Source organism: Scomber japonicus, chromosome 16 (genome assembly GCF_027409825.1).
Source record: "Scomber japonicus isolate fScoJap1 chromosome 16, fScoJap1.pri, whole genome shotgun sequence".
Classification (NCBI taxonomy): domain Eukaryota; kingdom Metazoa; phylum Chordata; class Actinopteri; order Scombriformes; family Scombridae; genus Scomber; species Scomber japonicus.
Genome location: NC_070593.1, coordinates 12887428 through 12902389, shown reverse-complemented (window position 1 = coordinate 12902389; position 14962 = coordinate 12887428). Strand labels below are relative to the sequence as shown.

Sequence of the window (14962 nt, the reverse complement as noted above, 5' to 3'; positions counted from 1 at the left end):
ATGGCATTTGATATCATAATGAAATTTTTAAATTATCGACTCAAGCTTTTATAGGGCCTCAAAGCTATCATGTGTCTGCTCAACAACACACTCTGCTTATTTGTTTGTACAGTAAGTGATATGTTTATAAATAATGATTTATCTGAGGTGCCACGTTAGCACAACACACATTTCATCTTTGCCGTCAGTGTTTCTATATCCATCTTTTTTTAAACTTCTGTAGTGGATTATAAATGCTTAAACCCCACAGTAAGTTTCTTTGAGTCAAGCGGAGGGTTATGAGTCGAGCTGGGCTGAATCAGGTAAAGACTTAGCTGAACCATTTTAGTATTTCAAGAAGCTCTGCTCCTTTTTCCAGAATTAGGGTTTTGAATATAGCAGGAACTGCATTGTTCCCCGCTCCACTACTGTCACCAAAGCAGCTCCTGGGTAACTCCAAATATGCCGATCAGATTTAACGAGGCACTTTTCATCCAAACAACTCACACTAATGCCAGTTTATTCCAGCTGCGCTACCCACAGGCTAAGCTCCCAGTCACCAGCCGCTCTGAATTTATCCGTTAAGTCCCCTAAACACACAAACGAAGCATTATTGCACATACACACCCATTCTCTCCCATACACACACAGACACTTCTTCCAGTTACAGCAAAAATTAGTGTCATTTCAGGCCAAAAAATGAATTGAACGATGATCAAATAGTATGTATCAGTTTGTGAAATGCAAGCAAAAATTTGAGTAATTACTACCCGAAATGTCAACATAACGAATGTAATCATTTCTGTGGATTACCTCTTCAGTGGGATCCTGTCATTTTAAAGCATGTTAAGATTTTATTTTGGGCAATAAAACAAGGTATGGTGAAGGTTTATATAACGTATGCAGATTAAGGTTACCATAAAATCCATTCATTATTAATAATTCAATTATTTATAAAATAAATCAAATTGCACACAAAATGTAGCTTTAAAGAGTTCAGTATGCTGGCTTATCCAAAAACTGGAGGGTCAAAACAACCTTCAGGCTACAGAATAAACTTACCGTAGACCAGTTTCAATTATGTCTCCATCCATACCTTACCTTGGCCAGAGGCTCAGTTGTCAGTCATGACCTGGTCCAGTCATCTCCATTACTCAGAGTGAGTTGTTGTGTTGCTGTTATTTTGTTGCTAAGGGAAGGAATGCCCACATGACCTATGCCAGGTCATCCACTGGGCCACCAAACTGCAACATTGGCAGATTTGCCACCCCACCACCCAAGCGGGGCATCACAAGTAGAAAAATGCATGCACATACACGGACACAGTCTGTCAGTGCCACGTGTGGCTGTCCAGGCCTGTCACAATGTGTCCAGGGCAGGCCCTGTCCTTCATAGTGTACCAGACCCTGCCAGTGTCACAGAGTGTCAGCCTGATTAAAACTTGTCTGTATGCAGAGAGCCACGCCTCAGCTTTCTGAGACGGAGATGGGCTTTGATTTTCATAATCCTGTCGCATCAATGCACCCCAGCCCCTTAACACACATGTGCTGACAGAGCAGGAGTGCAGCAAAGCAAACAGAAGAATTGCTTTGTGCCGCAGTGCTAACAAGCACTAAGAATCAGATGAGGTTGTTTATCTTCATGCTTATTGTGGTGTCACCATTTGAAGAATCCTCCTCTGTGTATCCCTCTCACATGTTACTTCCTTTTTCTATAAATATGATGATTTTGCATTGTAATTGTAAAGAGATCAGATTATCCCTTTCTTGCTATTAATTGTGACCATTCCAGGGTTTACATTGTCCCCAAATAAGAGTGTTAGCTAAAATGTGTTAGCAAATGCAATTTTTCTAGCTGACTAACTACTTGTTTCTTATCTTTTTCTGTAGTCCCAATACCCTTCACCAGGTGGCCTCATATCTGTGCCTGTTGCCAGAGTTGGCTGAAGGGCAAGACACCACGCATGAGAAGGAGGTCCTCCTTGAGTTGCTGGTGAGTGTCAGTCTTTGCTGTCTTTGCTGGGCATTTGAGTTTTTAAGACTTGGTCACAGACATCCATTATTATGTTTTTAACCATAGCACAGTCAAAGACAACATAGTGGGATGTTATAGATAAAGAATAATATTTTACATCTGTTAAAGTAAGATCTTAGATGGAACTGCTGACCATTCTCTAATAAGCCAAGATTGGTCAGCTTTAAAAAAGAGACTATTTCCATATTGTGTGCTAATAAATATTGTCCTTTTCTGTATATCAGATTTTCTTTTTTATCCAAGACTATATTTAACACCCAGACATTTGAATAGATGAATGATGATTAATAGAGAATAGAGCGAGATGGTTTGAGGGACTGAAGCGATATCTCAGATCCTGTGTGCTTGTCAACTAGCAGTATAAAAGATGTATGGTTGGTATTGATGCACATCTACAAACAATGTTGGTGAATAGTTATTTTCCAGAACAATAACTTGCCAGTCAGTGCTATGGCATACTAGGTTTTGTGTTTCTCATTTTGAAGTAATTAATTTAAGCTCTTGACCTTGGAATACATATTGTATCCCCTCTTCACTGCCTGTCCCTCTTGGATTTGCCTTCTAATCCAATTACCGCTTTATGTGGGCATTTGTGGCTGTCGTAGGTTAAATTGAAGACAGTGCTGATGAGATTATTTTCTTTTTTTAATGGTATGTCTCCTCTTCCCTTGCTCTCCCAATTGTATTTTATTTGTAAAACCCCTCCAGGAATCTGCTAGACCCTTGTCCCATTAGTCTACACAGGAACATGTGCTGTAGACCTCTTCATCAAAGTGGGTGTTTCAAGGCTGTCCGGTGGTTATTCATAATTACCCACTCAGAACCTCCCCAGGTCCTATCTGAGAAGCGATAGAGAAGAGCTGTTTCATAATTATCTGATTAGATTGGTGCAGGAGACAATGTCAGGGGACTCATTTGTGTGCGCCTGAGGTTGCCCCCAACAACCAATATCTCTGACCGGGTGGGTTTAATAGGAAGGGGCCACAGGACTGCCACATGGTAGCAAAACAGTCATGTGTGTTGCAGAGAACACACTCATAAATATGCTCACGGAGGAGGAACCTCTTATTTTGAGATGCAGCACTGCTGTTACACTATTGCTAATGTCAGGGTAGTTTAGGCTGTTTACTCCCTGTTGGAACAGATGAGCTGGTTTGTATTCTGCAAGAATCCTTTACATGGTAAATAATTCATGTAATTTGTGTATTTTGTTTGGAAGGGTAAAGTTGGTTGTGTGTGCACATCCACAAAACCTCAGTAGGACAGATGCTGGGTTCAAAAATTAATGCAGTAGAGTGGTACCTGCAAACTGGAATTTAAGGTCCATTATTAGATTTTACTGCTGATATTTAGACCAAACACCCAAATAAAGTAGATGAGTGGTGCATATATATATATATATATATATATATATATATATATATATATATAAATTGTGATATTATAATTAATTCTTCTAATGTTTATAATACCTGTAAAAATTTGGATACACTTTCTAAAGTGAATGGAAAAGTGTGTCTAAACTTTTGACTAGTGCTGTATGTGTTAAAACATTTTTTATGTTTAAACATTAAGGTTATACACTTGCACATCCCTCTAGACATAAAAACAAGTAAACAAATGTCATGTGCAAATATTAGGCTTAAAAGTAGCCTTTACTTCTGCCTTTTCTGAAACACACATTTTAACACACATCGGCTAATGGAGGTCTGGCAGAATATCTACATTGAGTGTGACAAGTGATAAAAGGCTTTAGTTAAACCAGACGTGTAAGGTGGGTCTTATGTAACAGATTGGTTGAATGACCTGATTTTGTGGAATTTTTCTTTCTTAGAAAACAGACCACAGAGTCAAGATCTTAGACTGAGCCAAAAGAGCAGAGGGACATTTGTTCATTAACCCAATTTCTCTTTGTCCTCTCTCTCGCTCTCTCTCTCTCTCTCTCTCTCTCTCTCTCTCTCACTCTCTCACTGTTTGACACACACACACAGGTGTCCCGTCACGAGCGCAGGATCTCTCAGATTGAGCAACTTAATCAGATGCCCCTTTATCCAACGGAGAAGATAATCTGGGATGAGAACATTGTCCCGACAGAGTACTACTCAGGCGAAGGTGTGTGTTGATGTAAATACATGTGAGAATTGTGAATGTGTTGTTTACGTGTGTACTTGTCTGTGTGAGAGTTGTCAGAGCGCACATGCCTACTTCAGTTACTGGTCACCACCTTGGACTAAATAAGTATACACCCACATTTTGTTTTATCCCTCCCTGTAAAGGGCACTCATCTGGCACTGAATTGGCATCTCTCTCTTGGGAAATCCTCTTTAGTTGGCAAGGACACCTTCAACAGCTCAGATACTACTGACCATTCAAGCAACATCCCTTAAGCATATTACTCATGTACACAGAGTAGTCTGTATTGAATCAAGAATTAACACAGTTAGTGTAACACAAGGATATGCATATAATCTTAGCCATTCAGTTTTTGTAACTGTATACAAGAACGATTAATCAACTTTAATTGACTTACTGTAAGTGTAATTGCTCACAGATTTAGTTTTTTCACTCTAGTCTCTTTCAGATAAGCATCTTGTTCTGCACTTTAACATGTGTAACAAAAAGGCAATCAGTAACATTTCCATAACACTTCAGACCATCAGATTAATGTAAAGTCTGCATCAGTACAAGGGGAAATGTGTGTAGAGCGGATCTTATAGAATCACAGTAATAATTAGATAAGCACACCATCTCAGTTTTTTCAATTTTCATTCATGCCAACTACACTCATGCCAACTACACTCATGCCTACTGATGAATAAATGGATATCCAGCTAACTGTTTTACAACTCAACTCAAAGATGTCTAATCACCTCACCTAATCAGAGTACAGTTTTTAGTGGTAGCCTAATTAATGTTCACAACCTATGCTTACAACCTGAAAAATACATAAGCAGCATAATATATGCAATGCTAATTGAATGTGTCACATACTTTTAATGAACACATGTAGCTAACTACACTTCAAAAGGTCCTGATTCAGAGCTATTAAGCTGATCAGATTGAAATGCTGGTATAAAATGAAACGTTAACTGGAAGATTCTTAAATTGACATTAGGTGAAAGTACAAAAGCACACAGTTTGTTCACTCACAAACAATCTTTGGCTGAATGCAGACACTGGCTGTAGAGAGGACATTTAATATTGAAAAAAATCACATTATTTAGCTACAGCTGTACTTATTTAACACAGATAATGTCATTCATTTAAGTGATGGATGGCTAAAAATAACAAACCTGCTGCTTATATAGTTTCTATCACTCTTTTCCAATTTAAAAAAAAAAAAAAAAGAAAAAAAAGTTATGGGTATGATAAGAGATTCATTGGCATGAGTGAATCTGGGTACTTTGCCAACCAAGACTTGGCTCCAAAAATGGAACCACCTATCAGAAACTATTTGTAGTCATGTTTGAATAAAGCAAGGAACATTAAGAATTAAAAAAAAAAAGATGTCTGAATGATGATAAGTCACCAATTCAATGGTTTGATGAACCCATAAAGGTATTCCATATCTGACAAGAACTTCTCTCTATGTCTGTTTATTTTCAGGCTGTCTTGCACTACCTAAGCTGAATCTCCAGTTCCTGACCCTCCATGATTACCTGTTGAGAAACTTCAACCTCTTTCGTCTAGAGTCCACCTATGAGATTAGACAGGACATAGAAGATGTGGTGTGGCGTATGAAACCATGGTGAGATGTTTTCAGTTCTGCACCTTGACCGTGACTTTTCTTGATACAAAAACTGGTAACTTTGTTTTTAAAACTGTTGTTTTTTTGTGTCCTTATCCTCTGTCTACCTCTCACATGGTGGTGTGGTGTGTTGATAATATTTTATTAAAAGACTGTGACATTTGGTACACTGCATTTCGAATCCCATTGCTTAACATAATAAGTGCTCCCATTATGTCAAGTGATGTAGCAACTTGCTTGTTGTTCTTGTAAAAGTAAATAAGTAAGCAGTGGTGCCATGTGCTGCCCTAAATCCAACTGATTTTAATCCTGACAGCAGCCCACAGCACTTGTCTAACTTCTTGTTGTGCCTGTCCCTCCACACAGGCAATCAGAATATGGAGGAGTGGTGTTTGGGGGTTGGGCCAGAATGGCTCAGACCATCACTTCTTTTTCCATAGTAGAGGTCGCCAAGCCCAACATCGGAGAGAGCTGGCCTGCTCGTGTCCGAGCTGATGTCACCATAAACCTCAACGTACAAGATCATATCAAGCATGAGTGGGAAGGTAATAGCATATGTGTATCTAACCATTATCAGTAAATATTTTCATTTTTGTCTACTATTTCATCTCCCTCTTGTCAGTCTTGCCACCCCATCTTCTTTTACAATCTTTTTTTCTTTTTGTGCAGACAAGATAGCAAAAAAGATAAAACAGCTGTAGTGTATAGACTTGTGTGGTGGATATTGGGGATAATGGCAGGAAAAATGAGCTGATCACAAAACATCCTCATACACTCTATAACCTCCCTGTCTATTTTCCCTTGTGATACCTATACCTTTCCTATGTCTTCTAAATGCTTGTCTACAAATCAAACAATCTTGTTTTCTTATTTGTCTATGTCATGCACGTCAGACTGAACAGATACACTTTTATTTATCTGTCTACTGAGGCTGCTCATGGCTTGTGCTTTACTTGCATTGTCGCAACTTTAAGCACACCCCCCACCCCAATTTATGCATGTAACTACAGTGATTGTGTATTGGGATACTTTGTAATACGCAGCCTAGTAGGCAGTTTATAACCTCCATAAAGTCTTCCCTTACCACTCTATTCCATCCCATTGGGCCTTGACTCATGACCCTTGCCTACCTCATGTCTGTGTGAAGACATGTTATTTCTGTGTAGTCTCTACCTCTGAGCCTCTTTGTTTAATTTCCTGATCGTTTTCTCTCTGTCTGTGGTTGATAGAGGCACTGTGGATAATGTTAACAGGAGCTTGTCAGCCTTGAAAGACATTGATTCACTGGGAACATAAAAAGCACAATTAAGCCTCCAGTGGCCAACTGCAATAGCCTCCAGAGAAACATATAGGAGATATCACACATATCAATGTATGCCAATGGTGTATAGCACTAATTAATATAAAAAATAAATGGGGTCTTTCAGTAAGACATAATGATGGGGCGCTCACTGGATTTTAAAAAGCAAGGCTAATGTATTTCAAATGAATGTCTTCATTTAATACTCATTTTTTTGCATATATACATTTTTCTCATTTTTTATGGTTTTACTTTCTTTCTTATAATTCAGTGGAGGAATGAAGTATTACTTCCTTCCATCTACTAGCCCATTCCCCATCGTATAATTAGAGCTTCATGTTTTAAACATCAGGCACATGCTGACAGGGCGGTTTCTCTCGTCCCTTCATACTCCCCCCACACTACTACTCTGTCTCACCAAAAATCCCATTTTGCCTTTCTTTCTCTCTTTGCCCGTTTCTCTTTCTAGCTCTTTCTCTGTCTATCTTTCTTCCTCCCTCTGTTTCTAAAACCCTGTCTTTCTTTTTTGTCTTTCTCTCTCTCGCTCTCTCCCTCTCTCTAACCCCTCTCCATCCTCTTTCCACCAGGGCTGCGGAAGCACGATGTTTGCTTTCTGATCACGGTGCGGCCCAACCTGCCCTACGGCACACGCTTCGACCGGCGCCAACCCTTTGTGGAGCAGACTGGCCTGGTGTACGTGAGAGGCTGCGAGGTGCAGGGTATGCTGGATGACAAGGGACGCGTCATTGAGGAAGGTATGCTCATATGTGCTCCTGCCTGCAGTCACACATACACCAGTGACACATTAGATTCCTCCTCCCATCAGACCTCTTATACCCAATCAACCCCACCAACTGATCCTTTGCAGAGGGTCACTCTGGTGTTGTCATAGTGACAGTCACAGTGAGACCTGACCTGTTCACATTAACATTCCATTAACCTGAGGTCGACAACAACACCTGAGAGCTGTGGGCCCTGCCCTCTGCTTTATTTATTGGATTTATATCTGGATGTATGTGCCTCTGTAAGAGAACCCTGATTGTGCTTGACCTGCAGAACACAGTCATTGTGTCATAAGCAACACTCACCTCTATATCTGAAACAATGCATTGCCAGCAACAATGTTTTCTGGCATTAGGGAAATTATTTGAGCGCACCTTCACCTGAGTTTATTATTTTTCCAATTAAAGCTATAAAATGTACTGTCATCAGAGTATTTGTGTGTGAGCCCACACAGAAGGAATCCTCTAAGGCAAAATTAAATCATGTGGTCTTTCCTGAAAAGTAAAAACAAAAAAAAGAATTCTCCATTTACGGTGTCAGGTTCTTCACCACAGCCTAAAGAAGTCCCTCTGAGTAGTTGGTTAGTTCAAATAGTTGCAGCCCTGCTGTGTTTTGCATTTTCCCGGAACATGTGTCCGTGCAAGGAAGCAGCCTTTACCCTATCCTCTCTCATCTGTTTGGTTTAAATATGCAGAGGGCAGGGCTTTCTAAAGAGACATCCTGCCATGGAACATGCCCTGCCAGTGTGAGCTTGGTTAAACTTTCAGATCCCCAACGGAGATAAGTGGTACTCTGGTTAACTGGGTGGTGGGGTGATGTCACATAAATCACTGAGTACTTGGTGACAGTTCTGGGTGACAAAACCTAAGAGGTGCATTTTGGGGTTACTGAACACATTCTATGTTAGTTGAATGAAAAAGTGCAATGCATCGCCATGACAGTTTAATACAATGGCAAATGCAGGTCAAGGTCAGGTCAAGGTCAAATTGATCACTACTCTATTTCTCATGCAAATTACCATCTAATTGACATGTGTTTATTTATTACACATAATATTCACTATACACTGAATTTTATTTTCTGCTTCAAAACACAGTACAGTTGTTTCAATATAATAATAATTTTTGGAAGACAATGTTTTTGATTGAGAGAAAATTACTTTCTTTTTCCCGTCATGACTTTAATGTGCATGCAGCAGCAGCCTCAAGTAACCAGCCTCAGGAAGCAGACGGCTTACCACGAGGGAATAATGGTGCTTCAGCCACTAAGTACATACCATATGTGTATCATGGGAGTTAAATAAAAGAAACAGATTTAACGTAGTTTAAAAAACATTCCACATGTATAAAAAGACCCAGAATGAACACTGTAAGTGGACTACTTGATTACTATGAGCAAATTATTTAAAAAGCATTTTATAGGAATGATTCTGTCCGCAGCTTTTTAATCCATGTAAGCAGTTGATCACTGTGACTATGATCACTATACGCAGTTTCCACTGTACTGGTTTTAACTCACACACCTTGGCCCAGCTGTCCAAATTGTTATCCCATGGTGTTGAGGGTGTAGCTTCCACTCCAAAGTTATCACCACTCTCGTTTTAGTAAAGGGGATTTGATGATCCCCAAATAGCTATATAAAAGTGCACACACACACATGCATGGTCACACACACATCAGAGGTCAGTGGGATTGAGTTTCACTCTCCTGTTGCGCTGTGCCCCACAGCACCATACAAGAATCTATTCAGATATCCATCTGCGAAAGCTGCACTTGCTACACTACACAGCCTCCCTTTGGGAGTAAGCTTAAAGTCCTCTGTCAGTCAGTCATGCATCTACTTGTTATTCCTTTTCCTGAGGTGGAATAGCACTATAGCAAGACAAGTCAGGGTGAACTCTTTTGAACGGGTTTTATTTTTTAATGAAGTGCTAATGTTTTACCTCTGAGAATGAACTGATTTAGGTTCCATTTTAATATCGACCCCTGACCTTCCACAAATTTGCCCTGCCATTATATTACTGTTATATGGATGTGTGCTTGGTATTTCCTTTTGACAGTAAGACATAATTTTTATTTATCACTTAAGGTTATTATCACTTTCTTCACTGTAACAAGTATTCTCCACTCTGGTCTAGGACCTGAGCCAAAGCCTAAGCTGCGAGGAGACGCAAGAACATTCCGTGTGTGGCTGGACCCAAACCAGTATCAGCAGGACATGACCAGCAGTATTCAGAGTGGCACCGAAGACCCATATGAAACATTCAACATCATCATGAGACGCAAACCAAAGGAGAATAATTTCAAGGTTCGGATTGTGCGGAAGCACAGAGATCCTCCCTCACTATACTTAGTGTTTAAGTGCTTTATCTGGGGACCTTGAGCTCTGGTCCTATCAGCACCACCCCTCAGTGATCTATCGCATGTATTATGTTCTCTTGGGTATTGTAGCTGTAAGGTTGGGGCCAGGGCAACTCTGAGATTACCACCAACCCAAGGCCCTCACAGTGATCCCAGTGAGAGACTCTTCTCACTGGATCTTTATGCGATACCCCTCTCTCACCTTTAAGAATCCCCTTGAGGCAGCATACCAGTGTTGTATGGTATACCGTTGGGATGCTTTGAGTAAGAATGCATACCCAGTTTGTATTATATTGTGAGTATAACATAAAAGTGTTCTCAGCAGAACTATGCTTTTCACCAAGGTTAAGGAAAGGTAAATCTATGCTGATGTTAGATTGATGATTTTTTCGGCAGGTCATGGTAAGGTTAACCATGCAAGTGGGAAATCTGTCTCATGTTGTTTTGCACCACTTTTTTCGAATGTTAACCATTCACAAATCCCTTTGCTTTTTGCCACATTCTTTTTATTTGAAAGCTTCTCATCATCACGGCTTTGTCAAATGTGCTATGTCTAATTCTGTACTCCCATTTCTGTCTTTCACAGCGATAGGAATGGCAGATGTTTTTGAAGTGTCTTTTTTTCCTTGTATTTAAAAGGCGCAAGAACTAATGGGTATTCAAGCAACATTCTTCTGCATCTTTGATGTGTGACACAGATAAGAGTAAACATTTTTCCTTCCCAATGTTTGGTGCACAGGGTATTAGACAGTTTCCAGCTTATTAAAACATAATTGACAGACATACACATTTCCTGCAGTCCCATAAGTCCATCACACAGCTATTCTTATCCAGCTAAACCACTTCTTGTGGAATGGAATCATGACAGCTTCTGCAGTGCTGTTTGTTGTCTGACGTGTTGCTACTTCTACGATCTGCTACTTTTTTTTTTTTTTTTACTTTTTTTTTTTCTTCATTGCAAACTTTTGGTTTTATATATCTGTCACATTTGTGTCTGTATTTCTGTTTCAGGCTGTGCTAGAGACCATCAGAAACCTGATGAACACAGAGTGTGTTGTCCCAGACTGGCTTCACGACATCATCCTAGGCTATGGAGACCAAGGCAGTGCCCACTATTCCAAAATGCCTAATCAGATCCCCACGTTGGACTTCAATGACACCTTTCTGTCCCTGGACCATTTACATTCCTGTTTCCCCGGTTCCACCATAAAGGTCACTGAGGAGAATCATGAACTGCAAGTCCCACCTTTCAGGTGAATGTCAAAGGTCCAATTAAGAAATAAGGGGGAGGTTGATTTACCTTGAGTAATATTATAGATAAATGTTTAGACATTATTCCATTGGTTTTGTTATTTGCATACAGGCTACAATGGTGTCACATCTTTATATTTTATTTGTTAATATTATCTGATCCTTCCATTGGTCTTTTCCTTTACTAGAATCACATTTCCCATCTCAAACAAAACGGACAAGGGAAAGAAGAGAAAGGCTGATGAAGAAACGGAGGACAAAGTGGAGGACACAGCCTTCATCGTTGAGCCATATGTCACCCCCAACCGTGGGCCATATCCCTACAACCAGCCCAAACGGTGAGAGATTATGCCTCCCAGCTCACAACTTAACAAGATCAGGGGCCAAAAAGCCGTGTGCTGTTTGGTTAAACCTGGACTTCTCTCAGATGGCAGCATACTGAACTCTCTAAAGATAGTTACTAGGGCCCAACCAGTGCTGGGTTTTTGTGGCTCATGCTGATACCGATAGTAGGGAGTAATAGTAATTCTAATATCAATATATTGGCTGATAATCTTGTTTTAATTAAACATTATTTAACAGAACATATACATAAACACACAGATTTTGCAATGATCCCTCAAATGAAAAAATATAATCAGCACATGTGGGACTACATATAGACTGATACCGATAATATCAGCTGACATATATGGGTCGGGCTGTAATAGTTATACCTTCACTAATACTCCCACTGTATTTCACCCATCCTTTAGATCATGGCCTATGTATTATTTTGTAGCATGATTTAAGTTTTTTACCTTCATCCAAAACACCTTTTCAGTATAAATCAGCACAGAAATAAAGCCCAAAAAGCTCATTACAGATACCCCAATGCAGCTCTGTGTTCTGTTTTCAACTACTCTAGACTGTTTTCGTTTGTTTGTCTGTGATTGTCGCCATGGTATCTCCTCTGACTTGTAATGTTGTGGTGCTATTTTGGTTGTTGTTATGCCTCCATTTATAGACTGAGTTTTTATGCAATTAAAAGTGAACAAAAAAGGCCTTAATATTCCTGTGCTAATTATAACACCACAAAATAATTGCCCTTCATAAAAAAGCTAAGATTCATCTAATGGTGTTTTAGCATTTCCAGTTTGCACTTTGATATTTAAATCTTGATAGTAACAACATGTCCATGGGGAAGCCGCTGACAGCTCTAAAGAACTTTTAAAGATGGTCTCAAATAACATCACAACAAAACTTGCAGCATTAAGCACCTTTTTGTATGTGTGTTGTTGTTGATTTTATAATTAATGAAAACATTTGAAGACAAATGTGTTCATGCTATCAAGGCTACTCACTATTTCTCACTAATTACTTGATTTATTAATATCAGCAATGTAAATGTTGTATTTGTTACAGGAATACAATTCAGTTCACTCCCACTCAGATTGAAGCCATTCGAGCCGGGATGCAGCCAGGCCTCACCATGGTAAGGACTTCATCATTTCATCGTATAAGTTGCTCACACAAGTTTCAAGATTGAATTGAAGCCACTCAAAGAAAATCTGCAAAATAAAGATGATCTATTTGACAAAAGATTGCACAATCAAATAGTAATCATGGATCTCTGGCTTTAATGGAATACTGATTTAATTAGTCACTGTGTATCTGTCTATTTGTTCTTAATATATTAAGATGATTGCAGTGTTGATACAAAAAATGACATAGAAAGCACAACCTAATCCCAATCCTAATGTTTAATTTTGTCTTTTCTCTTCTTAATTTATAGTATAAATAACAGAAAAAGAAAACATCATAAAGCATAGTGGCATAATAAGATATAATAATAATAAGAACAAGCTAAATTTTAAACCCAGTCCTCTGAAGTCATCATTGTATATCCTTGTGTGTGATGTTGTCTGGGCAAAGCCTCTTGTCAGTCCACTGACTGCTGATATTTCAGGTGTGTATCATTTCAGCTTGCTGTTACACAGACTAAGATTTACAACCATTAATCTTAGTGATGTATACCAGGGGAATTTCCTCACCAGTAAATATGCTGTTGTTTGGTGTCCTCATCTCCATCAGTCATGTAGAGCGATGACAAATTCCTGAATCCTCTCTGTAGTTTTGGCATTTCTAATGCAGTAGTCAGCCACACATAAAATGACAGCAATGGATACATCCAGTTCTTACACACATCCAGTCATGTCATTCCAGCCAGTCATTGTTATATCAAGAGTGGTGTAACACATACTATTTTGACAAAAGTGCAATTCCAATGTGGTGATTGGAAGCTGGCAGAGGCTTCTGAGTTATTTATTGTGCAGCTAGCTGAGATAAATATGGCAAGTATGCGATCAGCAGAGTCATAAAACAACTCTGCATGCATGCCTTGCTCTGCTCTTCTCTCCTGACCCCCTCTAACCTTCCTTCTTGGCATATGTCACTGTCGTTAGCAGCCGTAATAAACACACCCTACCCTGCTTTCATGTAGGGTAACCAAGGAGTTGATTATGTACTGATTTATGCAGGAACATATAATTGTGTTTACTATTTTTGGCAGAAATTACTCACCTGAGATACCCATACTAGGACTGACCTGTCTCATAAATATTAATTAGGTTAATTATATGTGTTAAGTAAATCCAAGCCTTATTGTCATGGTAACATGTATACCATGTATACCTACTGATCTCATGTCAAAGTGCTAGTCACATTCAGATAACAACAACAAAAAGGAGCCTTGAAGGATGAGTGTGCTTCCTTTTTCTGGAGCTTTCTGTGTCCTCGCCCATGTGTGCAGTCAATGGGACTGACTTGGCATGCCAGGCAACACCACAGCCCTGTTCCATTAGGTCTGTCTGAGTACGGCTAGCTACAAGGCACCAGCCTAGTCCGTTCTGACATGCCCATGACCTAGTTGTCAAAACCACTGGGTTTTCTCCAAGGCAAATGCCTTTGCACTGTAACCTAACTTTTAATTGTGCTTATCTTCTGTTCTGTTTTAGTTGTCTTATTTTTATCACATTTGCCCATTTAAAAAAAAAAAAAAAAAATCCTTCTTTCTTACCTTGTCTTTACTTGCTATTGTGTCTCCAGGTTGTAGGACCACCAGGTACCGGAAAGACAGATGTTGCTGTTCAGATCATCTCAAACCTCTATCACAACTTTCCTGAGCAGAGGACCCTCATAGTGACACATTCAAATCAGGTTAACACACCACACATGCACTATCTACACACAAACCAGCTCAACACGTGACTGATCTCTGAATTTTCCCCAACACCCTGTTCAAAAACCAGTGAAGCTGTCTAGAGAATTTACAGCCTGTGCTCTGAACTCCCCATTAATCAGGCAATAGCTCTACTCAAACCATGGAGGGGAAAAAATTAAATCTAAGCTCCCTAGTGTCCCAGTCTTCCCTCTCAGTATTTAATCATAAAGTAATCTGCTGCTGTTTTACACCAGTGGAAACTTGCCAGAAGGAAACGTACCCACAAAAAGCAGAGCTGGATTTAA

General features: G+C 39.5%; 1 protein-coding gene across 1 annotated transcript in view; it reads left to right on the top strand.

Moving 5' to 3' along the window:
- The window catches only part of aqr (aquarius intron-binding spliceosomal factor), a 46701-nt gene that overhangs the window by 9253 nt on the left and 22486 nt on the right, over window positions 1–14962 (top strand). The window contains exons 15-24 of the mRNA XM_053336027.1: window positions 1869–1971; window positions 4005–4125; window positions 5620–5761; window positions 6128–6306; window positions 7649–7816; window positions 9982–10151; window positions 11216–11457; window positions 11644–11793; window positions 12860–12929; window positions 14543–14653. Coding sequence (XP_053192002.1) covers window positions 1869–1971; window positions 4005–4125; window positions 5620–5761; window positions 6128–6306; window positions 7649–7816; window positions 9982–10151; window positions 11216–11457; window positions 11644–11793; window positions 12860–12929; window positions 14543–14653 — 1456 coding nt within the window. The remainder of the gene's footprint in view (window positions 1–1868; window positions 1972–4004; window positions 4126–5619; window positions 5762–6127; window positions 6307–7648; window positions 7817–9981; window positions 10152–11215; window positions 11458–11643; window positions 11794–12859; window positions 12930–14542; window positions 14654–14962) is intronic.